Source organism: Aquarana catesbeiana, linkage group LG11, assembly GCF_042186555.1.
Source record: "Aquarana catesbeiana isolate 2022-GZ linkage group LG11, ASM4218655v1, whole genome shotgun sequence".
Taxonomy (NCBI): domain Eukaryota; kingdom Metazoa; phylum Chordata; class Amphibia; order Anura; family Ranidae; genus Aquarana; species Aquarana catesbeiana.
The window spans coordinates 204,028,817-204,056,585 of NC_133334.1; the positions used below are offsets into that span (position 1 = coordinate 204,028,817).

Here is a 27,769-nt window from a genome sequence, read left to right on the forward strand (position 1 = left end):
TGAAGGAAAAATTTAATCACCCATAGTTGCAGTAGGGAATTTGATGTGAAGACAGGCTTCCTCCGATGACTGAGTCCCCTGCACAGAGAGGTCATCCAGTACTCCTCACTAGACCCACAGGATGACATACATTGGGAGAGCCTTCCATCTTTTTTGTAGGGGAAGTTTCCCTGACTCAAGCATCGGGTTGGAAATGAACCACTCCAGAGAGTCTGGCCTTACAAAGCAGAAGCATGGAGTGGTCCAAGGATCAAGACAGTTAGTTCCACACAGCCAGAATGAGATGAAACATTCTGGAGTGAAACTGGATGGCCTAGAAAGAACATAAGACCCAAAACCCTCATACAAGAGAGCAAATAAAAAAATCAGCCCTGGAATTGATGGGTGTGGGCACAAGAACAGAGAGTAAGAAGTCCAGAAAGATCTTGGCAGGGCTCTATGCAATATCAGGCCTGGAATCAGTTCCAGCAAAGACTTTCAAAGATTGAGGATCCAACCACATCTCTGCAGAGACTGCACTGTATACTGGTAAGTAGTAAGACATCGTCCAGGTAACCCACCTATATCTCTTGGAGGCAGAGCAAAGCTAGCACTGGGTCAAGTGTATTGGTGAAGACCTAGGGGGCCATGGAAAGGTGAAAGGGGACAAATTGGTAATGCTGATGGCCCACTGCCAAAAGCAGACAGCATTGATTGCAAGAAAATGGGAAAGTGTGTATATAGGATAAGTCTTTAGATCCAGAACTGGCTGAACTCCTGCATTGGGCTTGAGAAGCGTAAACAAGTTTGAAAAAAAAAAACAACCTGAAAGGGTTCCTTGTTCGTGAACACCAGCATGAAAAGTTGTTGAACAGTAAGAAAATCCACATGTCTTTTGCAGGGAGAGAGGTAATTTTGAGAGCCTGAAGCAATGAGTTGAAAACTCCAGTTTGCAGCCCCTGGGAATGAAACACTGGATCCAAACATCTAAGATTTCCTGGGACCAGAAGGCCGAAAACGTTGACAAATGCCACCCTGCTCTGACAAGCGGGAGTGTTCCAGAGGGTTTGGAGCCAGACTTGACAAGTTTGGAGGATCATGTCTTCCAACAAAATTTTGTTCCAGGCTCGGACTCAAAGATGGAGGCCTGAGGGGGACTAAAATATTTTTTCCTAGTCTCAAAAAAAGGAGGGTCCACCTACAGAAGTGCAAGCCTTCTCTTTCAGGGATAGTGCTCTTAACCCCTGCGATCTCTTTAATGCAATAATCCCAGAAGGGACCAACAAGCATTTATCCCTCAAAGAGCAGACATTTGAGGCATTTCTCACACAGCAAATCTGCTGACCAGCATTTGAGCAAAAAACAAAAACAAAAACAAAAACATTCTGCATATGAACCAAGAGCAAATTAATCTAAGAGATCTGGCAACGAGTATCCTCCAAGATATTCACACAAGAGCGTAATGCCAACTCCAAGCCTTTCCCGCAATAGCATAATGTCAAAGGTAAAAGTTTGTTTGTGGTGAATGGAGGGATTCATTAACATGGAGCTAGGGCTTGGGCAATGTGCTTAGTCCAGATGGCAAGAGATGGGCAACGTGCCAAGAAAAAGGGGCCTTAAAGAGAGCTTCTTAATCTTTTGACCACTGGATCCCTGAAAACAGTTTTATTCTTTACAGGGACGGTTAGTGCCTTCTTAAGCAAAAAAATGACAGGGTCCATTACAGCGACTGTCCATTTTGGCATGAAACTCTCAATAGGTTATTGCAGAATTTAAGGTTTTAAATAAGCAAATCGTTTAACAGGGTGAGGCCAGTGACTGAATTGGATGGATTCAAACAAGGGGGCTGGAAAAGTTTTAACAGGCTTGGGCAAATGTTGGGTCCCTGCAGGAGGATCTCAGGGTGGCAGGCTCAGGCTCAGGCTGCTCTAACACTAAAAAAGAGAGTGAAAGATCACTTTAAATTGACAGGGCTATATGGTGCTGCTATCAACACCAACCTTACTAGAAGACCCCAATGTGCTAAGAATACACTTCCTGTGTCTTGTGATGTACAATAAAAAAATCCATGTTACTAGCCTTGACCCAGTAGAGCTGGACAGAGATGCCCTACATCCTTCAATGCACTAAGCTAACCAACATGCTTGGTAGAGGCTGAGTTATTCTCTGTACCATTCCCCCTTTCAGAAAAATTCACATTAGCATGCAGCTCAGCTTGCTGACATGAAAACAGCTAACAAATGTTAGTTTCATTTTTTTCTTTTACTTATCTTTTTGCGTAGGCTTCCTGGTTTCCCTGAAGGCACTAATGACATAGCGGCAGCCACACAGCAGTTCTAGGAAGGCAACATCACCAATGCCTTCAGTGAGATAACTTTCTTATCCACGAGATCTTGGAAGTTTGATTAATAAGTTTTTACGGGACAAGAGTAATGTGAAGAGCATATGTCCTGCACCTCATCATTTCCATGAGCCATACAAAATTTCAATCAACTGTTTGAAAGTAGAAAAAAAAGGTTTTCAATTTACCTTTAATCAGTTTCTTGGTGTACAGTATAGGACACAGGCATAGGCTATTGAGATAGGTTTCAACCTTCAGGTGATTAAACACTGGCAAACAGAACTTTTAGGCCGGCCATAGACTGTGCAAATTTCTTTCCTGCAGCCACTGGGCGACGTCATCTATGACAAAATGCGTATGGTGGAGCAACGTGCTGACGCCACCAATCCCACACATGCTCTAGGGGGACGGCTTTGTTTGTGTAGCAGCCGATACACTTAAAAATTATTTACCAGTAATAGTTCTAAGTGCATTCCTTTACTTTTTAATAACTGTTATAAGGATTTTACACTATGTGGAGCACTTTTTTCTTTGAGAAATCATCACAATTGTTTGGTGCCAGGGAGAGATCCCGTGCAGGAGACCATCTGGATCAGGAGAAGGGCCTGGGTTGGGTTAAAGCCACAAGCGCATTTGATCCCTTGTAATGAGGGATCAATTGAAGTAAGCAAGCAATTCTACTGATTGATGAAGGCACTGATTTTTTAAGGATCACTATGGTGGTGGACTGTGTAGAGATACCAGGATCCATATGCCAGGGAGAGATCCCGTGCAGGAGACCATCTGGATCAGGAGAAAGGCCTGGGTTGGGTTAAAGCCACAAGCGCATTTGATCCCTTGTAATGAGGGATCAATTGAAGTAAGCAAGCAATTCTGCTGATTGATGAAGGCACTGATTTTTTAAGGATCACTATGGTGGTGGACTGTGTAGAGATACCAGGATCCATATATCATATTACGTGTGGACTATTGTAACTATTTGCATCACATTTGTTTTGTGTACACAATTGTTTGGCACGACCCATATGTAAAAAATAGTGTAGCGCTAATTCAAACTGTAAAGTGAGCCTTCAGTGTTTCAAATAAATTAAACAACTTCACTTAAAAGTCCATAATAAAAGCAATAAATCTTGTAAGATCCGCTTACAAAGACACCGCCACCATCACCCAAACACACTGCCTCTTACCCTAAGGTAGATTTGAACAAGCATGGGTATTTTTCAATAACCGCTTCTTAGCAGCATGGGGGATAAAAGACTGCATCTCCTTTAGATAGATACCAGCAAGCCTAGATGCCTCTCAGTATCAGATCTACACTAGTATGGAATGGTAAATGACAGCTCCTCCACCGCATATTGTAAACTTTGGAGTGCTTTCCAGAAGGTCTCATAGGTAACAAATCTTTTATGGAATGTGCTGATGTATGTAGTGCATTTGCTAAACTGTTACTAATGCTGCTAGCCAGGGTCTCTGTCCGCGGAGCCAGCGGGAAGGATCTGTCTGCCGCCTCTCTGTTGAATCTACTTAGCAATGGACCGTTGAATCTACCTAGCAATGGCACGCAAAAAGCAGGATGCCCTCTGCGAGAGCCTTTCTGAGGCCACAGAGAATCCATAAGTCTAAAGGAGGCTGTAGCCAACAGGTAAACACAGAGGATGAACCACAACAGTAAAGTTAGACCTCTCTAGAGTGCTTAGGAACAGAATTTAAACATGGTAGGGCATCGCCCTAATTAAGGTGAAAATTGGAGACCACCTTGGGCAGAAAAGAAGCCTTAAGGCGAAGTTCACCTTTTTTTTTCTAAAATTTCACCTCCCATGTGTACCAATATAGCATTAACGTACTTATTTGGAAAAAATAAAACAGCTTTCCATTAATTCTACATCTACTTACCTAACTTTCTTCATAGCTGTTAAAACACACTGCTCGATTAGTTCTGCCTGACTTCATGGTGAGACTTTAGGTCATGCCACAGGAAGGAGTTGACCAACTGATCTCATTAGCACACACCCTGCATCATCTACCCTCAGCTGGTCAACTCCTTCCTGTGTCATGACAAAGTCTATCCAGGAAGTAAGGCAGAACTAATCAAGCAGTGTGTTTAAACTATGAAGAGAGTTAGGAAAGCAGGTGTAGAGAATTAATGGAAAGAAGTTGTTTTTTGCAAAATAAGTACATTAATGCTATATTGGTACATAAGGAAGCTGGAATATATAAAAATAAACAAAATGAACGTAGCCTTTAGGTCTCAGGATAACGCTATAATTGTTTAACACTAGTAAGGGTGTCTTACAAGATGATCCCGCAACCCCTGATACTGGCTAGCAGCAGTGATGGCAACAAGAAAAAACACCTTAAGTGAGTACACCCAAGGAAATAATCCGAGTAGGTTTGAAGGGAGGATTATGAAAAGCCCTCAGCCCAAGACTGATCCCACAGCGTCACCAGAAAGCATCTAAGAGGCGATAAATGAGCGACTCCCTGCACAAAAGGCCTTCACTGGGAATGAGAGGTCAAAAGATGATAGAAGAGGATATCCAGGGCTAAACTCTGTCGCTTGAGGGTACTCAAGGCCAGATGCCGATTTAGACGCGATGAAAGGCCAGGATATCGCTCATGAGAACATCATCCAGAAGGGGACTCTCTCTGCTTACATCACCCTAAAAAACAGCCTTTCAAGTGTAAATTTTGAGTGAAATAGACTAACAGGAAGAGGAGTCATAATAACCAAATTTGAGATTGCTCTGTCCCACGGGGGCTTTAACCGCCAAGCCATTGTGTCAAGTGACCAAGGAGCAAGATGGTAGATCGGACTTTGAGAAAGAAGAGCTACACAATCTGGAAGAGGGAATCTGCCAAAAGCCAAACTATGTCTGAGTACCAAACCTTCCACAGCCAGTACAGGGCAACCATAATCACTGTAATGTCCACTGACTTGATCTTGCAGAAGCTTTAATCGAGGAAAAGCAGAGACTAAGTGAATCTTATCCTATAGTCACCACAGCACCTACTGCAAAATCTTGAGGATCTCAATCTGGCGACAAACCTTTTGTTAAGTTTTTTGTTAAACCAGAACACTAACGGGTCCACACTGCATGTCCTCCACCTGCTACAAAGGTCCTGAAAAAACCTGGGTGAAGGAACCACTTGCTTTGATCCAGATGATGATGGCTGAGGAAGTCAGCCTGACAATATTCTACACCTGGAATGTGTACTGTGGTCAAGGCCAGAACATGACACCCCAATACAGGTAATTTCCCTTTTTTCTCTGCCCGCCAGACATTTTTGTGCCTTCTGATAGTACCTGCATCCGGAGTCCCTGAAACACAGATGTCCAGTGCTGAAGGAACAACCGAATGGCCATGAGTTCCAGAATGTTTATTTGAAGTCTTTTGGTGGACCAGGTTCCCTGAACATTAAAAATTCTGAGGACTCCTCCCCAGCTAGACAGATTTAACCATCCAGCAGGCACAAGAGAATTTCACAAGATAGTGGAAGAAATGACTTCTCCAACTTCACCAGGTCCAAGTGTAGGATGAAAATCGTTCTGGTCTGTTGGAACTGTGAACAGGTTGGAGTAAACCCTGAAACCTCCCCCCTGTAGGCACAGGCAATATGGTGAAAGAGAAAACTTGTTGAAGACCAGCATTCAGATCCTCCAAACTGTGCGGAGAAGGCAGCAGTTTGTAAAGCATGAATAGGAGAGGAGGGAGAAAGCCAAATTCTAGCCTACATTTCCTGGAGACCACATCCCAGACCCAGAGATCTGGAATGTTTTGAATTCAAGAGTCTGAGAAAGCTGGCAAAACGTTTCACCACTTAAAGTAGTGGCAGTGCCTGTTACCGAGAGGGGGGCTTGGAGCTGGCTTAGGAGTTCAAGGTTTGTGGCAAAAAGAAGGTGCCGGGCTTAGACTTAGAGGAAGACGTGTGGAAATGAAGAAAGGAACCCAGCTAAACCCAAAAAAGATTTTTTTTTCACAGCTTTTTTCTTGCTAGGTGTGCCTTTACCACCAGTAACAACTTTAATTAAAGAGTCCAGATGTTCACCAAAGAGGCATTGTTTTTCAAGCGGTAACCTCACCAGGTATTATTTTTACATAGGGCTGGGAGATTTTCTTTAAAAAAAAAAATCGATTCTCTTAAAAAAAAAACTCGATTCACGATTCGAATCGAGTTTTTTTTTGGAAACCGCGCCGGTCCCGAGGCGCTGCGGGCATGAGCTTTTAGGCGAGGCCACGGCTTCGGCCTAGTCCGCAGCGTCCGGCCTAGCGGACTAGGCCGAAGCCGCGGCCTCACCTAAAAACTCCTTGCCCGCAGCTCTTCAGGCCCGGCGCGGTGTCCGCGCCGGTCCAGAGGCTCCGCGGGCATGAGTTTTTAGGCGAGGCCGCGGCTTAGGCCTAGTCCGCGGCGTCCGGCCGTAGCCGCGGACTAGGCCGAAGCCGCGGCCTTGCCTAAAAACTCATGCCCGCAGCGCCTCGGGACCGGCGCGGTGAAAAAAAAAAAAATCTAAAAAAATCGATTTGCTTAAATTTTGAATCGATTTGACCTCTCAACTTGATTCAAGATTTAAATCGATTTTTTTCCCAGCCCTATTTTTACATGCCAGTTCTGTAGACCTGTACTTGAGCCACAGGAACAGGACATAGCATGCACTACCACAGATCAGTTCCAGACATTCTAAAACAATAGGATTTGTAAGGATTCAACCAGGGTCCCAGGACATACGTCTGGTCCAGAACGCAAGGATCTGGCAAATATACATGGAAGTAATTATAGGCTGCATGGCAGGCACAATATGCACCAAAAAAGGCATTAAGAAATTTAAATCTCCAGTCTACAGCATCTTCAAAGACCGGAACATCCGTGACTGGAACCCGGCAAGGACTTATTAAATGATGCAATAGCAGGATCCATAGAAGGCATCGATAATTTTTGCTTACCAGAGAAAAAAAGAACCCTCTTTTTTAAAATCATCATATTTCTCCTCGTCCTCCTGCAGCAGATCAGTGGTCATGCCAGAGTCGAAGATAGACCAAGAGGAAAAGGGAGGTAAGTTTCCCAAAAAAATTCCACCATAGAAGAAATTCCTCCCTGCCTACAGGAGTAACGGGGAACACCAGAAGGGGCACAGACAGTCCTATTATCAGGGACAGAGACCTCATGGTCCCAATCTCCTTCCAATTGACCACCATGATATGCAGAGTATAACACAAAAGTGAGTACACCCCTAATTGAAAATGTCCAAATTGGGCCCAAAGTGTCATTATAGTGTGGCCACCATTATTTTCCAGCACTGCCTTAACCCTCTTGGGCCTGTAGTAAACCAGAGCTTCACAGGTTGCCACTGGAGTCCTCTTCCACTCCTCCATGACGACATCATGGAGCTGGTGGATGTTCGAGACCTTGCGCTCCTCCACCTTCCGTTTCAGGATGCCCCACAGATGCTCAATAAGGTTTAAGTCTGGAGACATGCTTGGCCAGTCCATCACCTTTACCCTCAGCTTCTTTAGCAAGGCAGTGGTCGTCTTGGAGGTGTGTTTGAGGTCGTTATGTTGGAATACTGCCCTACGGCCCAGTTTCTGAAGGGAGGGGATTATGCTCTGCTTCAGTATGTCACAGTACATGTTGGCATTCATGGTTCCCTCAATGAACTCTAGCTCCCCAGTGCCGGCAGCACTCATGCAGCCCCAGACCATGACACTCCCACCATCAAGCTTGACTTTAGGCAAGACATACTGGTCTTCGTATTGCTCGCCTGGTTGCCGCCACACATGCTTGACACCATCTGAACCAAATAAGTTTATCTTGGTCTCGTCAGACCACAGGACATGGTTCCAGTAATCCATGTCCTTAGTCTGCTTGTATTCAGCAAACTGTTTGCAGGCTTTCTTGTACATCATCTTTAAAAGAGGCTTCCTTCTGAGATGACAGGCATGCAGACCAATTTGATGCAGTGTGCAAGTATGGTCTGAACACTGACAGGCTGACCCCCACCCCTTCAACCTCTGCAGTAATGCTGTCAGCGCTCATACGTTTATTTCCCAAAGACAACCTCTGGATATGACGCTAAGCATGTGCACTCAACTTATTTGGTTGACTATGGCGAGGCCTGTTCAGAGTGTTACATGTCCTGTTAAACCGCTATATGGTCTTGGTCACCGTGCGGCAGCTCAGTTTCAGGGTCTTGTCAATCTTATAGGCTAGGCCATCTTTCTGTAGAGCAACAATTCTTTTTTTTCGGTTACTCAGAGTTCTTTGTCATGAGATGCCTTTTTATTATTATTAAACAAGTGTGATTTAACTGCACTTCTGTCTCAGTCTGATTCATGGTTTCTGACAATGCCACACTTTTCCGATATTTATTTTAAAAAATTTTGAAAACCATTTATCATTTTCCTTCCACTTCACAATTATGTGCCACTTTGTGGTGTTCTATCACATAAAATCCCAATAAAATAAATTTTTTAAGTTTTTGGTTGTAACATAACAAAATGTGGAAAACTTCAAGAGGCATGAATACTTTCAAGGCACTGTAAATGCAGAGATCCACAGCTCAGGTGGGAGAATCTGTCAGGACAACTATTAGTCATGCACTCCACAAATCTGGCCTTTATGGAAGAGTGGCATTGTTGAAAGAAAGCAATACAAAGTCCCGTTGGCAATTTGTGAGAAGCCAAATTGTGGGGGACACAGCAAACATGTGGAAGAAGGTGCTCTGGTTAGATGAGACCAGAATTTAACTTTTCAACCTAAAAGCAAACGCTATTTGTGGCGGAAAACTAACACCGCACATCACCCTGAACATGCCATCGCCACCGTAAAAAACATGGTGATGGCAGCACCATATTGTGGGGATGCTTTTCCTCAGCAGGGACAGGGAAGCTGGTCAGTGTTGATGGGAAGATAGATGGAGCCAAACACAAATCAATCTTAGAAGAAAACTTGGAGTCTGCAAAATACTTGAGACTGGGGCAAAGGTTCACCTTCCAGCAGGACAACGATCCTAAAAATACAGCCAGAGCTACAATAGAATGGTTTAAATCAAAGCAGGACTTGAAAGATGCTGTTCACAGACACTCTCCATCCAATCTGACAGAGCTTAAGCTATTTTGCAAATTAGAATGGGCAAGCATTTTACTCTCCAGATGTGCAAAGCTGGTAGAGACATACTCAAAAAGACTTGCAGCTGTAATTTCAGCAAAAGGTGGTTCTACAAAGTATTGACTCAGGGGGGCTGAAAAGAAACTTACGCCACACTTTTCACATATTTGTAAAAAATTTGGAAAACCATTTATCATCATTTTCCTTCCACTTCACAATTATGTGCAACTTTGTGTTAGTCTAACACAGTGGTTCTCAACTCCAGTCCTCGGGACCCACCAACAGGCCAGATTTTAAGTATTACCTTGGGGAATTGCAGACTAGAATACTGCAATCACTGAGCAGCAAGTGATATCACCTGTGATGTATTTCAGCTATCTTGCAAACCTGGCCTGTTGGTGGGTCCTGAGGACTGGAGTTGAGAACCACTGGTCTAACACATGAGAACACAATAAACTACATTTACGTTTTTGGTTGTAACATGACAAAATGTGGAAAACTTCAAGGGGTACGAAAACTTTTTCAAGGCACTGTACATCCACAGCCAGTTTTAGGAACATGTGTGTAGGGAACACTGTGCTTATGCAGCTACTCATTATGGAGACATCAGAGGTCTATTAGACCCCCAATGTCTCCCTAGCCTCCAAAACAGCTAATCAAGCACAGATGTCATGTTGAGTCATTCAAAGCACAGTAAAAGTGATCAGGCAGCTGCAGAGCCACTCAGATCACTTTTAGTAAACAGCCAAATCGCTAGCTGTAATAAATGACACCAAGATCATGGCTGCAGCTGCAGCCATGATCTTGGTCCAACCACTTGCTGACAGGATGTTTGCAAGTGAACTGGCTGATGATGCTCAAACTGGCTAATTTACCATTGGAACATACACTCACTGGCCATTTAAATAGGTACACCTTGCTAAGTGCCAGGTTGGACCCCTTTTTGCCTTCACAACTGCCTTAATTCTTCACGGCATCGATTCAACAAGGCGTTTGAAACATTCCTTTAGAGATTTTGGTCCATATTGAAATAATAGCATTACGTAGTTACTGCAGATTTGTCAGCTGCACATCAATGATGGAAATCTCCCATTCAATCACATGCCAAAGGTGCTCTATTGGATTGAGATCTAGTGAATTTAGAGGCCATTGGAGTATAGTGAACTTATTGTCCTGTTCACAAAACCAGTTTGAGATGATTTGAGTTTTGTGACATGGTGCATTATCCTGCCGGAAGTAGCCATCAGAAGATGGGTACACTGTAGTCATAAAGGGATGGACATGGTGAGCAACAATACTCAGGTAGATGATGGCATTAAAACGATGCTCGATTGGTACTAAGGGGGCCCAAAGTGTGCCAAGAAAATATCTCCCACACCATTACACCACCAGCCTGAACCGTTGAAACAAGGCAGGATGGATCCATGCTTTCATGTTGTTTACGCCAAATTCTGACCCTACCATCTGAATGTTGCAGCTAAAATCAAGACTCATCAGACCAGGCAACGTTTTTCCAATCCTCTATTGTCCAATTTTGGTGAGCTTGTGTGAATTGTAGCCTCAATTTCCTGTTCATAGCTGACAGGCATGGCACCCGGTGTGGTCTTCTGCTGTTGTAGCCCATCTCCTTTAAGGTTCGATATACTGTGCATTCAGAGATGTTTTTCTGCATACCTTGGTTGTAATGAGTGGTTATTTGAATTACTGTTGCCTTTCTATCATCTCAAACCTGTCTGCCCATTCTCCTCTGACCACTGACATCAACAAGGCATTTTCGTCCACACAATTGCTGCTCACTGGATCTTTTTCTGACTATTCTCTGTAAACCCTAGAGATGGTTGTGGGTGAAAATTCCAGTAGATCAGCAGTTTTCAAAATACTAAGACTAGCCCGTCTGGCAACAACCATGCCACGTTCAGAGTCACCTAAATCCCCTTTCTTCCCCATTCTGATACTCGGCTTGAACTTCATCAAGTCCTCTTTACCATGTGTAGATGCCTAAATAGTTGCTGCCATGTGATTACCTAATAAAGTGGCCAGTGAGTGTATGTGCAATAGAGATCATATAAAAAACAGGTACCTTTCAGTCCGAATAAGGGTCTGCCATTTTGGTTAAGCTTTTTCTACTTTCTAGGTCACGTGCTATTTTTTTCTTGGCCAGAGGTGACAAACTTTTAGGCTGCATTCACACCTGAGTATTTTCAGCTTGTAAAACGCTCAAAGGCCTGAAAAACACCCAACAAGCAAAATCCCATTCATTTCGATGGTACCTGTTCACATCTGAGTGTTCTGTCACCTGAAGCAAAACACCTGAAAAACACCTTAAGCTCAAAAAAGAACATGAGCTTCTTTTGGGCAGATTACAGGCATTTTTTTGCTTTTTATATTGGTGACCTGTACAAAATTGTGGGAAAACCACGGCACAAACGCGGGAAAACAGCACAACTTTGAAACGCTCAGGTGTGAATGCAGCCTTATAGTCCAGTAAGCAGACCAGATCAAGTAGTCTGGCACCATACTGTTGCAGAGTTGTGTGAATGACAAATTTGGCTGTTTGGCTGTACACAATTACAAATCCTTTAGCAGGTAAACAGAATACATACGTTTAACCAATTTCACAATAAGGCATTAAAAGTGGTTTTAAAGGTAGAAAATGTTTTCCTTAAAAAATTCCATACGTTAAGTTAAAAAATGTTCCAGTATAATATTGCACCCCACCCCACCATATACTTACCTGAGCCCCATCTTTATCTAGCTCTGTGACCGTCTGCAAGGGCACTGGTCCCCACCTCTCTCCTCACAGGACAGCGGCAACAATGGGAGCCACTGGCTCATGCTGCTGTTAATCAATTCCTGTGAGCAGACAGTGGGGAAAAGGGGGGCAGAGGGCAGGGCCAAGTAGTGCTGTGTGCGTCAATAAACACACAGGTATATATAACTGGTTTGTTATTTTTATAAAACGGAAAAAATAGCCTTTACAGATGCTTCAAGTACTCATGTGTTTTCTTTAAAAATACCTTCTTTGGCATTCAAGTTTAATCATTAAAACTAAAACATTTTCTGTATGCCCATTGTTTAGTAACAAATGTGTCTCACCATACAGTCTGCAGACAAGTCCATGAAACTGTGCACCACATCTTAAGCTCTCTGTTCTGATCCGCTCCAGTGATTAAGAATCTCCAAAATGGAACACTGAAAGTGCAAAAGGATGAAAGAAACGCGTTGTCAAAAGAAATTCTCATAGCTTAACTTGGTGATGTCAACAGGATGATCCAATAGCATGCAAAGCCCAAACAGAAGGTAAAAGAGCTTCCTTTTAAAAACATTAATGAACAATGTCAAAGCAATCACACAGCTTATACCCGAAAAGGAATGCATACATGGGCACAAAGTGTGTGAACACAAAATTCTCATATTTTTCTAATCAAATCCATTTTAAAAAAGAGTGTGAGCCTTGGGTGCAACATTCATAAGTAGACCTCTAAGACTACAAATATCCAAAATATGATATTATGCAAAGGTTTTGATTTAACTATTTTACAGCAACTAAACAGAATTTAGAAATGCACTTTTTCAGATGTTTTCCAAACATTTTACACATCCACAAGGACAATTCATTGGGGGCAACCTATATAAACTTTGAAAATGAAAAAGGATTCAAGTAATGTTGAAACTTTAAAATAAAAAAAAAAAAAAAAAAGGATTTTTTAAAACAGCTTATCTGTAAAATCCTTTTCTTTGAAGTACATGACGGGACATAGAGCCATAGTAGTTACTATGCGGGTTATAGGCCACCTTCAGGTGATGGACACTGGCACACCCTAAGATAAGAAGTCCACTCCCTATATAAACCCCTCCCACTACTGGGAGTACCTCAGTTTTTGTAGCAAAGCAATACACGTGTATACCAAAAAGAAGGGAGGGACCTCTGTGTCCTGTGATGTACTTCAAAGAAAAGGATTTTACAGGTAAGCGGTTTTAAAAATCCTATTTTCTTATCGTACATCACGGGACACAGAGCCATAGTGGTTACTATGTGGGATGTCCCATAGCTATGCCAACTGAAGGGAGGGACACACAACAAAAGTAGGGCACTAAGAGACTAGAGGACTTATACTGCTGCCTGCAGTACACTGCGCCCAAAGGCAATATCCTCATGACCTCTTACATCTACTTGATAGAATCTGGTAAATGTATAGACTGAAGACCAAGTTGCGGCCTTGCAGATTTGAGCCATGGAGGCTTGGTGATGCACTGCCCAGGAAGTACTAACAGCCCTGGTGGAGTGCGCTTTAATATGAAACGATGGAATTTTCCTCTTTAAACCATAAGCTTGAACAATCACTTGATGAATCCATTTAGAAATAGTAGATTTTGATGCTGCCTGTCCTCTCTTAGGACCTTCTGACAAAACAAACAAAACATCTGTTTTACGAATCTGAGCAGTCGCCTTTAAGTAGACCTTGACTGCTCTCACCACATCAAGAGAATGTAGTAACCTTTCTTCCGCAGAACGAGGTTCTGGAAAAAATGAAGGCAGAACAATATCCTGGTTGAAATGAAAACCTGACACTACCTTTGGTAGGAAATTAGAATGAGGACGTAATACAACCTTATCCTTATGAATACTCAAATATGGCTCTTTACAAGAAAGAGCAGCCAACTCTTATACTCTTCTTACAGAAGATATGGCAACCAGAAAAACTAATTTCCTTGTCAAAAGGACCAAGGGAATATCTCGTATCGGCTCAAAAGGCTGTTTCTGTAACGCCGACGGGACTAAATTCAAGTTCCAAGGGTTCAGGGGTGACCTAACTGGATGATTAATCCGCATTACCCCCTGAATAAAGCTACAAACCAGAGAGTGTGAAGCAAGTGGTCATTGAAAAATACCAATAAGGCCGACACCTGGCCTTTAATAGTACTCAAGGCCAGCCTCATTTCTAATCCCATTCTTATTCCAAGTTGACAGGATACTGTTTTGCAGCAGTCTCGAATGAAACTGAGCATAAGGAACGGCTTTGAATGAAGCCACCACCATCTTTACCAACAATCTCATGCAAAGTCGAAAAGAAGGATTCTTCTTTGCTTTGACCACCTGAATCAGTTCCCTTATGGAACTGATCTTTGCCTGGGGCAAAAACACCCTCTTCTGAGCTGTATCTATGATCAGAACCAAGTACGCCAATCTCCTTGATGGTTTTAAGGAGGATTTCTCTAGGTTGAGAATCCAACCTAGGTATTCCAGGTAGCTGACTGTGGTGACCAAAGCATGGTTTAAGCGGGCTACCAACTGACCTATCAAGAGTAGATCGTCTAAGTAAGTTTGAATCGTAATACCCTGAGCACTTAATCTGGCAAAAGGGGGAGCCAAGATCTTTGTAAACACTCGAGGTGCAGTAGCTAGACCGAAAGGCAGAGCTACAAACTGAAAATGAAGATTTTCTATATCTCGAAGCGTAGATATTTCTAGTGAGTAGGAAAAATAAGTACACGGAGATAAGCATCCTTGATGTCGACTGACGCTAGCAGTTCTCCATCTTGTAGAACGGAGACCACTGATCGGATTGACTTCATGCGAAAAGAGAGGATATTCAAAAACCAGTTTAGATCTTTGAGATCTAAAATGGGTCTGACATCCCTGTTTGGTTAAGGTACCGTGAAAAGGTTTGAATAAAACCCTAACCCTCACTCTTCCATGGGGACCACCGATATCACCTTTTGAGACAAGAGATGATCCAAAGCCAGAAAGAGACTTTTTTTCTGGATCTCTGGGAACCTTTGATCCGACAAAAACAAGGAGACGGGAACTCTCGGAACCCTAGTTTGTAACCTATAAATATTGAGGAAGCCACCCATTTGTCTCGACACTGTTCCCGCCAGACCCTTGAGAACTGCAGAAGTCTTCCCCCCACTCGAGCGAGCAGGGGCGCCCCTTCATAAGGAGGTTTTAGGTGTTTTTTTTTTGTGGGTTTCCTCCCCCAGGGCCTCTTTTGACCCTGGGGTTGACCCTGAGGTTTACCTCTTGAACTTGATGGTGGAGGCCGTCGTGATGGTGGAGGCTCTTAAATGTTTCAACACTAGCACTTCTACTGCAAATGGGTTTTTATTTTTTTGTTTTTTGAGACCTTCAAAAGTAGCTCATGTATACAGTCTGAGGCTGTGGAACTCAGTGTAAGTGGAACTGGTCTAAGTGGTGAGTTAAAACCAGAGTTAGAGTGAACAAGTCTTGCTTTTTGTTTGCTGGGTTTGCTGGGTTGCATTTTTGGGGCTTTTCCTTTTAGTTTTTCATTCGCCTTTTTCTGTCACTTTTTAAATAGCTTTTTTTTTTTTCTCTGGTTCCTTCAGTCTATCAATTAAGGGGGGTGGTTAATTGCTCACAGGTGCCTATATAACTGGGTGTAAGACTCAGTCTGAGCATGCTCAGTCTGAGGCTGTGGAACTGGTCTAAGTGGTGAGTTAAAACCAGAGTTTAAAACAGGAGGTTATAACAGGGGTCATAGTACCTGTGTAGTGTGAGTACCTGAGTGTTTTCTGAGTAGTGTGTGTGGATTGTTAGTACTTGTGTATTGTGTACTGTATACTTAAGTATTGCGATTGCAAGTAGGTCTGTGAGTACCTGTGTATTGTCTGGAGTATTAGTGCCAGGAAGCTAGCTCTTAGGTAATTTGGATAGGGTACAATCCCCAAATCCTCACTAAATTTAATAGGTACGATGCCCGGTGGGTGTGGAGAGGCGACTCTTTGTACATCTTGCTGCATGTATGCGTTCCTTGATCATCCGATCGAGGGTGAATACTGCTGTGCAAAATGTAAGCACATTGTTTCCCTGGAAGCCCAGGTTCTGAATCTGGGGAAGCAACTGTCAGCACTGAGAAGTCCCTCCATACTAAAGGAGAGCCAGGAACGTACACAGCAGGTGCCGGCAGGGGCCAGCACAGAGGCGGGTGGAGACAAAGAGGTGCAGGCACTAGCAAAGAATAGATGGGTGACAGTCAGGAGGGGTAGAGGGGGAAGTGCCAGAGAGGCCGATCCAGGACTGGAGCATCCCAATAAGTACGCTCCATTGAGTGACATTGGTGGAACCATTTAGGGACCAGCACTGCTGGAGCTGAGGGACTCTCCTAGCTGTCAGGGGAAGAACTCCTCCAGTGAGAGTGGGGGGGGCAGCAAAGGGAAAGGAAAGAGATTCTGGTGGTAGGGGACTCAATTCTTAAAAGGACAGAGAGGGCAATCTGTAACCAAGACCTGAAGCGCCGAACAGTATGTTGTCTACCGGGTGCTCGGGTTCGGCACATCACGGATCTTGTGGACAGATTACTGGGAGGGGCTGGGGAAGACCCAGCTGTCATGGTGCATGTTGGCACCAATGACAAAGTCAGAGGCAGATGGAGTGTCCTAAAGAACGATTTTAGGGACTTAGGAGCTAAATTGAGGAAAAGGACCTCCAAGGTAGTATTCTCAGGAATACTACCGGTACATCGAGCCACACCAGAAAGGCAGAGGGAGATTAGGGAAGTAAACAAGTGGCTGAAGAGCTGGTGTAGTAAGGAGGGGTTTGAGTTCCTGGAGGACTGGGCCGACTTCTCAGTCAGTAACCGGTACTATAGAAAGGACGAACTGCACCTAAATGAGGAGGGTGCAGATCTGCTGGGAATGAAGATGGCCAAAAAGTTAGAGGGGTTTTTAAATTAGGCGATGGGGGGGAGGGTACAGAGACAGAGATAGCCAGCGCGGAAGATATTCCAGAGGGTAGTATTGGGGGCATTAGTGGTAGGTTAACCAAAGCACAAAAACACAAGGCGAGTATAGTAGCAAGTCCTAGTTGCAATCTCGAAACACCCAATACGAGGACAATATGCGACCGGTCTAAACTATGTGGCATGTTCACCAATGCCAGGAGCATGGCGGACAAGATGGGTGAACTAGAGATACTGTTGTACAAGGAGGATTTGGATTTTGTGGGAATTTCAGAGACCTGGTTAAACAGCTCTCATGATTGGCTGGCAAACATTCAAGGGTATACCCTATACCGCAAGGATAGAGAGGGTAAAAAAGGGGGAGGGGTATGCCTATATATCAAGAATGTACAAGCAAATGTGAGAGATGACATCACTGAGGGAGCTAGAGAGGAGGTGGAATCCTTATGGGTAGAGCTCCAAAGGGATGAAGCTAAGGGGAAAATAATACTGGGAGTATGCTATAGGCCCCCTAACCTGAGGGAGGAAGTGGAGACGGATCTCCTATCACAAATTGGATTAGCAGCAAGGATGGGAAGTGTTATCATAATCGGGGATTTTAATTATCCAGACATAGACTGGGCGGAGGGAACCGCGCATTCATTTAAGGCTCACCAGTTCCTTAATGTCTTGCAGGACAATTTTATGGGTCAGATGGTAGACGCACCAACTAGAAATAAAACATTACTGGATCTACGGATTACCAACAATACAGACCTGATCACGGATGTAGAAATATGGGGCAATTTAGGTAACAGCGATCACAGGTCAATTAGTTTCATCCTGGATGGCTTAACTCCAATGTAAAAATGCAAATAAAAGCAAAGGAGAAGGCCTTAAAAAATATAGCGTTGAGGGATCATCCTCAGCATTCAGACTTTATAAAGAATGCAACAAGAAATGTAAGGGTGCAATTAGGACGGCTAAGATAGAACATGAAAGGCACATAGCGGAGGAGAGCAAAAAAAATCCCAAGAAATTCTTTAAGTATGTAAACAGTAAAAAAGGGAGGACAGACCATATTGGCCCCATAAAGAATGAGGAAGGACATCTGGTTACAAAGGATGGGGAGATGGCGAAGGTATTGAATTTATTCTTCTCCTCAGTCTTCACGAGTGAATCGGGGGGCTTCAGTAACCAAAACTGCAGTGTTTATCCTCATGACACAACACAGGAAGCACCTCCATGGTTAACAGAGGACAGAATTAAAATTAGACTTGAGAAACTTAACATTAATAAATCACCAGGACCAGATCGCTTGCATCCGAGGGTACTTAGGGAACTCAGTCAAGTGATTGCCAGACCGTTGTTCCTAATTTTTACAGACAGTCTATTGACTGGAATGGTACTAGCTGATTGGAGAAAAGCCAATGTAGCACCAATATTTAACCACTTCAATACCCAGCCATAGTCATATGACGTCCACAGATGGGATCTCCCATCCTGGGTGGACGTCATATGACGTCCTGGGATTCCCGGCCGTCTAGGGAGTGCGCGCACGCGCCCGCCGCGTTACTCGGGACCCGGTGCGTGTGCCCGGCGGCCGCGATGTCCGCCGGGCACCCGCGATAGCCCGTTAACCGGGCCGGCATGTGATGTGGATCTGTGTGTAAACACACAGATCCACAGCCTGTCAGCTCTGAGGAGAGCGATCTGTGTTCCCAGAACGGAGGAACACTGATCGGTCTCCTCCCCTTGAGCGTCCCCTCCCCCTTCAGTTAGAATCATTCCCTAGGAAACATACTTAACCCCTCCCCGCCCCCTAGTGGTTAACACCTTCACTGCCTGTCACATTTACACAGTAATCAATGCAATTTTATAGCATTGATCGTTGTATAAATGTGAATGGTCCCAAAAATGTGTCAAACGTGTCCGATGTGTCCGCCATAATGTCGCAGTCACGAAAAAAATCGCGATCGCCGCTAAAAAAATAAATAAATATTTTTTTTTTAAAAATGCCATAAATCTATCCCGTATTTTGTAGACGCTATAACTTTTGCGCAAACCAATCAATATACGCTTATTGCGATTTTTTTTTACCAAAAATATGTAGAAGAATACGTATCGGCCGAAACTGAGGAAAAAATTTGTTTTTTAAAAAAAAAATTGGGATATTTATTATAGCAAAAAGTAAAAAATATTGTGTTTTTTTCAAAATTGTCGCTCTTCTTTTGTTTATAGCGCAAAAAATAAAAACCGCAGAGGCGATCAAATACCACCAAAAGAAAGCTCTATTTGTGGTGAAAAAAGGACGTCAATTTTTTTGGGGTACAACGTCGCACGACCGCGCAATTGACGTTTAAAGTGCGACAGCGCTGAAAACTAAAAATTGGCCTGGGAAGGAAGGGGGTGAAATTGCCCTGTATTGAACCGGTTAAAAAGGGCCCAAAATACATCCCTGGGAATTACAGACCAGTTAGCCTAACATCAATAGTATGTAAACTCTTGGAGGGGATGATAAGGGACTATATACAAGATTTTAGTAATAAGAACAATATCATTAGCAGTAATCAGCATGGATTCATGAAGAATCGTTCTTGCCAAACCAATCTATTAACCTTCTATGAGGAGGTGAGTTGCCATCTAGATAAAGGAAGGCCCGTAGACGTGGTGTATCTGGATTTTGCAAAAGCATTTGACACAGTTCCCCATAAACATTTACTGTACAAAATAAGGTCCGTTGGCATTTGATGCGAGTTACACAGGTATTTCCTGAAATTGCTTCAAAATCGCTGCAAAATCGGGGCTGTGTGAAAAGGGGCCTAAATATTATATGCTGATTTAAGTTATTTTAACCAAAGAAATGTAGCAGTATACATTTAGGCCTACATTTATGAAGAAAGATTATTTGCATAATTTTAGAACAAAAAAAAAAAATGTAAAAAAATGTAATTATTGCAGAATATACAGCCTCATGTTACATAACTAAGCTCCATTTCATGCTGAATAAACTAAATTATTAAATGCACCTTAAAATAGAAAACCATCTTTAGATACATTTTTACTCAAAAAGCATTTTATTAAAATACATTTGATTAAAAAAAAAAATCTGCATTTAAATAAAAAAAAATAAATAATAATAATATTTTTAGCCACCCTGTCTCAGTGTTATACAAATGGTGCAGCAGTCTGGTGATTTACAAACCCTACTCTTCTCTTCTCCCTCTTCATTCTGCAGGGCTTCCGGGATGGCTCAAAGGGCTTCTAATTGGTCAGCATCAGCACAAGCATGTACAGCAGAAACATGTAGAGCAGGGGTCTCAAACCGGCCACCCTCCAGCTGTTGCGAAAATACAAGTGCCATTATTCCTCTGCCTGTGGAAGTCATGTTTGTAACTGTCAGCCTTGCGATGCCCCATGGGACTTGTAGTTCTGCAACAGCTGGAGGGCCGCCAGTTTGAGAACCCTGATTTAGGGTGTTAGTTCACCCTACTGAACACTTTAAAGGGTAAGTTCACCTTTACAGAAAAATCTGTACAGTGAAATTACACAGGACCCTCTCCTCACCCTCTCTAGTCCTGCTGACCTGGATTGCAGCGATCTCCCGTTCCGGGCCCCCGGTATAGCCGAGTCAGAGGTCCGGGGCTTAAAAATCCCAGCAGCCGAATCTCCAAAAACATACCCAGTCAGGGGGGACGTTTCAGAGAATTCTAATCGGTCATCGCCGTCACATGGGTGGCCCAGACCAATCAGAACCCACGTAGCCCGTCCCGTCAGCGGGAAAGGAGACGCGTGAATGCCAAGGGGATTTCTAAGCCCCAGACTCCTGACGCAGCTATGTTGGGGCTCAGAACTGGAGATCGCCGTGCAACAGGTCAGCGGGACTGTGGGGGGGGGGGGGTGTCAATTGAAGAGGGTGTCCTGTGAAAGTTCACCTTATAGATTTTTCACGACACCGGGAATGGAAAATGGCTAATTGGGCCCAATTTGGACATTTTCACTTAGGGGTGTACTAACTTTTGTTGCCAGCGGTTTCGACATTAATGGCTGTGTGTTGCGTTATTTTGAGGGGACAGCAAATTTGCACCTTTATACAAGCTGTACACTCACTACTTCACATTGTAGCAAAGTGTCATTTCTTCAGTGTTGTCACATCAAAAGATATAATAAAATATTTACAAAAATGTAAGGGGTGCACTCACTTTTGTGAGATACTGTATATGTAAGTTCACCTTCCTCTTAGTCGACCCGCTATTTGCTCAGCCGTCAGCTTTGATAATTGGCAGGATTCGGATACTATGCTGACCCCAGCTAACTCATCCCAGGCTCAATTTACTGTTAAAAAAACTCATCCCAGGCTCACTGCAGAGCAGGAGAGCACAGCTCACCTCCAGACTGCTGACAGTGTGTGATAGCGCAGGGAGGGTTGGGGGTTCCTTGAAAAAATAGGCTCTGCCCCTCCAAAACTCGTCATAGCAACGGCATGCCACAGGGTTTGACAATCTAATCCTTGCCACTAACCCCCTTCTTTCCCTAACCCTTCTCTCCACACGATATCTCCCACTGTCAGCGGTCGGAAGGTGAGGTAGGCTCTCCTGTTCTGCAATGAGCCTGGGAGTATGCTGGGGTCAGCATAGTTCCCGAATCTTGCTGATATCAGAGCTGACAGCCAATATCAGGCCGACTAGGAGAGGAAGGTGAATTGCACATAGGACATTGCTGTTACATGTGATGTCATGCTTGATACCGGTCTACAAATTGTGAATGTAACTTAGAGCTGCACAATTAATCGTTAAAAAATCGTGATCTCGATTCACCCCCTCTGACGATCTGTCCTGCTGAGTTTGCCGATTCTTTCATATAAACAAGTGGAGAGATTATCTGCTCACTCAGCTGTCAAAAGAAAGCATCTGGGCAGTCTGCCAAGTTTAGAACTTGAAACATTGTAACTAACTGCCTTCTTAGATCAAAGGGATAAACTTCTCTGTGTAAACAAATAACCTGGGCAATCTGCCAAGTAAATGCAGGAAGTTTAACCATTTAAAGTCTAAATCTTTTTCTGACACTTCTTCCTTAAGTTAAAATCAATATTTTTTGCTAAAAAAATTACTTGGAACCCGCAAACATAAAATATATATAGCAGAGACCCTAGGGAATAAAATGGCGATTGCTGCAATATTTTATGTCACACTGTATTTGCCCAGTGGTCTTTCAAATGCAATTTTTTGGGGAAAAAATACACTTCAATAAATAATAAAAAAAAAAAAAAAAAAACAAAACCGTAAAGTTAACACAATTTTTTTTGTTTTAATGTGTAAGATGATGTTACGCCGCGAGAATCTTAAGAGAATCGCGATCTATCCTCTAAGCAAAAAAATCGTGATTCTCATTTTAGCCAAAATCGTGCAGCTCTAATGTAACTCCATTTTCATTTTTAAGATTTTAATAAAGGACTGCTGCACTAAGAGCCGGTGCGCTCTTTCCCTTTTGTGAAGTCCCTATGACAAGCCTGGGTTCACACAGGGGCGGTGGGGGAAACCGCATGTAATTAGTCCAGGAATCACATCGCATTCCTGCTCAAAACACATGCAGTGCGATTTGAACCCACTCATTTAGTATAGGCTCAAATCGCACCGGAAAGGTATTCTTTCTGGTATGGAAGCATTTGAACGCATACGCGTGCAAATGCTTAGTATGGGCACAGATAACAGTAATTGTGCAACCCTAGCCAGAACAGTACAAATACACACATCCCCCCCCCCCCAAAGACTCCTTTTTGGAGAGTGGTCAGGTATTTAGTAAGAGGCATGGGAAGTTTATAATTTGTCACAATTTTTTGGAAATTTAGAAATTAAATAAAATTTAATTTTAACAAGTTATTTCTTACACAAAGCAAAAGGGGAAAATTGTTATAATTACATCCTAAAACACTTTCTACAATGCCTTCCAAGTATACAACATGCGTTAGACTTTTTCACAGGTTAGATACACAGAGAAGCCCAAAATAGAAGACGCACCTTTGGGCTTTCAAGAAGCATAAATTACACATAAATTTTGCATCCAATTTCCAATTATCATAGCATGACAATACCACATGTGCAAGATCGTTTCACTTTTTGGACTGATTATATACAAAATCACACAGATCAACAAATTGTATAAGAACCAATGTACTGTAAAGGTCGCCTCTATACGGTCAGGGAGTTTAGCCAAGTGTAGCGTCACCTATAACATATTAGAAAATATTAAGGCACTAAGGCTATAGCAGCAAGTCCTGTTAATATAAATATAAAGAGTCCCCAGCAGCTACACTTGGAAACCACCTGGAGTGGTGGAGATAAATGTCATAATCCAAAATAAAGAGCACTCGGGGGCAACTTATTCAAATGATGTAATCTTGGCAGGTTATAAGAGATCAGCAAACAACCTAACATATTCCACTATAAAATGGGCGTGTTTGTTGAAAAGTATTCTGTTTAGTTGCACAAAGAGCACAATCCACAATGATCTTCAGGATAAAAACACAGCGTAACCAGAATGTGAAAGTCATCCTGAGAAAGCGTGCTTGCATTGCCCAAAGAGATCCAGTCTGCGTGCCAATGATGTTAGTAAAAGTATAGCGGCTGTGGCAGATGGAAGCATCAATGGCCACAGAGATATGATGCTGCAGGGGGGGCAAGCAAACGATGGCTTTACTATGATTGCAGCCCAGTCTCCGGGTCTGTCCTGTAGATCGGCACATCAACACACGAAGAGCGTCGCTGGCCGGAACACAGCATAGGTGGGACACAAGCTGTAATGCAACAGGATGTGTAATCAAGCCGTCTCCATGACAACGCGTTTTGGGTGTGGCCCTTTTTTGGCACTGAGGGAATAAATAGGGACCAGTAAATATCTTAAAAGCACACCACACTTCTTTGTCATCGTCAGCATGCACCCCAATTTTAGTGGACAAAATACATTAAAAAAAACAAAATTTTAGAGGACATAGATTTTTTAATGTACTAAAAATGAAAAAGAATATTACTTAAAATCACAGCACTCATACAAATCAGAGCGTAAGCCTGGATATAAATAAAAATAACGAATAGTAAAAAAAAATAAGCATAATCAATAAATAACAAAATTGTAAAACCATGTCCTCAGGAAGGATGTACTGGAAATGGAGCGAGTACAAAGAAGGGCAAAAAAGCTAATAAAGGGTCTGTAGGATATTAGTTATGAAGAAAGGTTGCGAGCACTGAACTTATTCTCTCTGGAGAAGAGACGCTTGGAGAGGGGATACGATTTCAATATGCAAACACCGTACTGGTGACCGCACAATAGGGATAAAGCTTTTTCACAGAAGGGAGTTTAACAAGACTCGTGGCCACTCATTAAAATTAGAAGAAAAGAGGTTTAACCTTAAACTACCTAGAGGGTTCTTTACTGTAAGAGCGGCAAGGATGTGGAATTCCCTTCCACAGGTGGTGGTCTCAGCAGGGGGGCATCGATAGTTTCAAGAAAACTATTAGATAAGCACCTGAACGACCGCAACATACAGGGATATACAATGTAATACTGACATATAATCACACACATAGGTTGGACTTGATGGACTTGTGTCTTTTTTCAACCTCACCTACTATGTAACTATGCAAGATAAAAACAATTATTTAGACCAACAGAATAAAAGGAATACATGTAGACTCCAATTATTACATAATGAAATCAATAGCCACCTTGGCTATATAAGAAAGTCACATATATATATATAAATAAATATAAACATTCTATATCCTAAACCCTAGGAGCTCTGATATCCTTCTTGTGACATGCTGCAAAGTGGTGAGGCACACTATGCTTGTCTGAGCACTCTTTGATGAGTTTAGTTTATGTAGTGTGCGTTTTGTATGCCCCACATATAAGATTGCAAGAAAATTGCAGAATATAAACCGCATCCTCCGAGGAACAAGTTATGAACTGCTTGATGTTGAAGATATTACATGTCCTATCCGTAAATGACCACGATTAATAAATTGCCAAGTTAGACAACCTTGCATCCTGTTAGATAATTTATGTGAAATCTACACTAGCAGATGTAAAGAACATCGTAATGAATATATTTTAGTTAAAGTTTGATAAATGTGAGCGGATGATATGCCTTCTGATATGTATTTTCTTAAAGCCTGGTACACACGGGCTGAATACCGGCCGTATGTACAAGGATTTAAGAAAATACATATTCTGACAGTCCTCCCGTCAGAATACAATAGCTCAACATGGAGATTGCTGTACTAACATTGTATAGTTAGTACAGCAAGCTTCTCAATTTTTTTTTGTTCAGCCCGCTGGATTGAACGAAAAAAAAAAAGTGTGCACCAGTCATACCATGGAGGGTAATTGAACGCCAAGGGGAATAGTCTATTAATTAATACCGTAAGTCAGAAGGTTTTTCCCAGACATGTCGGAGTCTGGTCTGAGTTTGTTTATCTGAACGGTGGGAGCCAACCCTCGTTTTTACATATATCCACTTCAAAGGATCCCCCTGTTTAGCTATGCAATGAGGGTGGCCATCCTTTCATAAGACACCATTTTCCCGCCATAACTATCACAGGCTTGTGCATACTTAAAGTGGGAAGTCCATGCAAAATCTAAAATCCCTGCATCTATAGACACCAGGGATTTAACACTAACCTCTCTATCCCTGTTAAGAAAAAACAAGCATACATAGCTTTTTGGAAGCCAATCTGACCTGCTCCGACCGGATCCCAAGCTGAGCTGTCAGCCACGGCTTCTCTGTGTAGGCGGGTGCAGAGGAGATGGGGGACAATGGAAGCCCCATAGTAACTCTATGGGTGACGTCACTTCCCATTCATTATACAGCAGTTGTCGTCCGTGTCCTCTGCAGAGATTCAGGTGCTGGAGATCGGGTCGGAGTGGTTCAGAGCGGCTTCCAAAAAAAGTATCTTTACTCATCTTTTCTTTACAGGGATATAGACATTAGTGTTAGATCCCTGGTGTCTATAGATGCAGGGATTTTAGATTTTGCATGAACTCCCACTTTAATTTTCCCTCCAAAAAGAGATTGTGCTAAGGTCTGTCTTAAAGGGAGCTGGCTTAAGCCAATGGATTTGACCATTCCCAGGAAATTGGGAATGGTCAAATCCTGAAGAGATGATTCAGCTTTGGATTGACAGAATAAGAGATAGGCCCACTAAACAGGATTGCCCCATGCAAGCCAATGTAGGAGAAGCCAATTTCAGCCTAGACACTTGACGGAGGAGGAAGAAGTTTTGGAACACCAGATTGCAGCCGCCACGCACAGTTCAATGGTAATTATGGAATATATACCTAGCACTTATCTAAAGGTTTGTCTTGGGTCTTTTCTTTCTTACTGTCTGTATATAGTACTAGGTTTGCGCTCCCTTGCTTTTTCCTTTGCCGTTTTTTAGCTTTAGATCTTCATACTATTAACCAATACAATTCTGTTCTTGTGTTGAATATTTCACTCATGGTCAGGAAATCTCATTTACCAAATCTTATTAGAGATTACATTTTAAATATAGAGACTTTGGTTAACATTTCCTGCATTGGAATATACCAGTTCTACTGTCAAAATAAGAACGTGTATCTACCGTTCTGTTTTGCCTAGAGTACTTCAATCTACTACGTGCAATTAGTTTTATCAGGGTGCGAGCTCTTTTAAAAGTAATTTGGGGAACAGATATGGCAAAGTACTAATGCACTACCAACAGTGTATCAATACAAATAAGTTGCTAATTAATAAAGTGCATACATATAAAGTGCTAAATGAAAAAAGCAGCTAAACTTCTATAGTGTAACCAACAGCTCTAAAAAAAAAATGTATATCGTGTAGTGAAGTTAGCGCTAATATAGAATATAATAATAATTTTTAAAAAGTCGTCTTTTCATTTGTTTGACACTTTTTTTGCTGCCTGGCCTGCTGTTGCCAATTTTATTGTAAAGGAGTTTTTAGATTTTTTAAATAAATTACTTTTGAACTTTTAAACCTACTACACTATGGAGAGCCTTCTTTTTTATCTTCTATCTTGCGGATTGGGAGAAACTTTTTTTCTAGGAAAGGACCGTGGAGACCGGAGAAAAAGTTACAGCGATCCCTTGGACCTTGTGAGGAAAGCTTCAACAACAGGCTGGTCGTTTACTGTTGCCCCACCTATAGGATTGGGAGAAAACTTTCTTCTAGGAAAAGACAGTGGAGACAGGACAAAAGCTGCAGTGATCCCTTGAAAGCTGTGAGGAAAGCAACAGGCTGGTCATTCACTGGTGCCCCATTAGACCCGTTGGGGTCTATCTATAAGGTGAGAGGCTAGCACTACTGGGGCAGGATTGCAGAAAGACATGTTTACCATCTTACATCTTTAATTTGGACTCTTTCACCTGTCCTTATCCCCTTATTTACTCAATCTGATTACTTGATTTATATTTTTTAACTTTGGAACTGATCTCCTCTCTGAGTCACCTGATTTTTTTTGGATGCTGATTACTCCTGGGAAACAATTCACTTTTAGTTTGGTTTTATGTGATACACTTTACTGTATTTCATTGCATTATTGCTCAGATATATATTATGGGATGCACCTTTTTAGGACTTTGAACACTTTTATATGAGTTTATATTTTCCATGAGCATTTGAGAATTTTTTTTT

General features: G+C 42.5%; 1 protein-coding gene across 2 annotated transcripts in view; it reads right to left on the reverse strand.

The window, feature by feature from the left end:
• EDC4 (enhancer of mRNA decapping 4) overlaps positions 1-27,769 on the reverse strand; it is a 470,500-nt gene that overhangs the window by 233,782 nt on the left and 208,949 nt on the right. For both annotated transcript variants that reach the window (XM_073605174.1, XM_073605175.1), the window contains exon 10: positions 12,518-12,613. In XM_073605174.1, the coding sequence (XP_073461275.1) occupies positions 12,518-12,613 (96 nt within the window). The remainder of the gene's footprint in view (positions 1-12,517; positions 12,614-27,769) is intronic.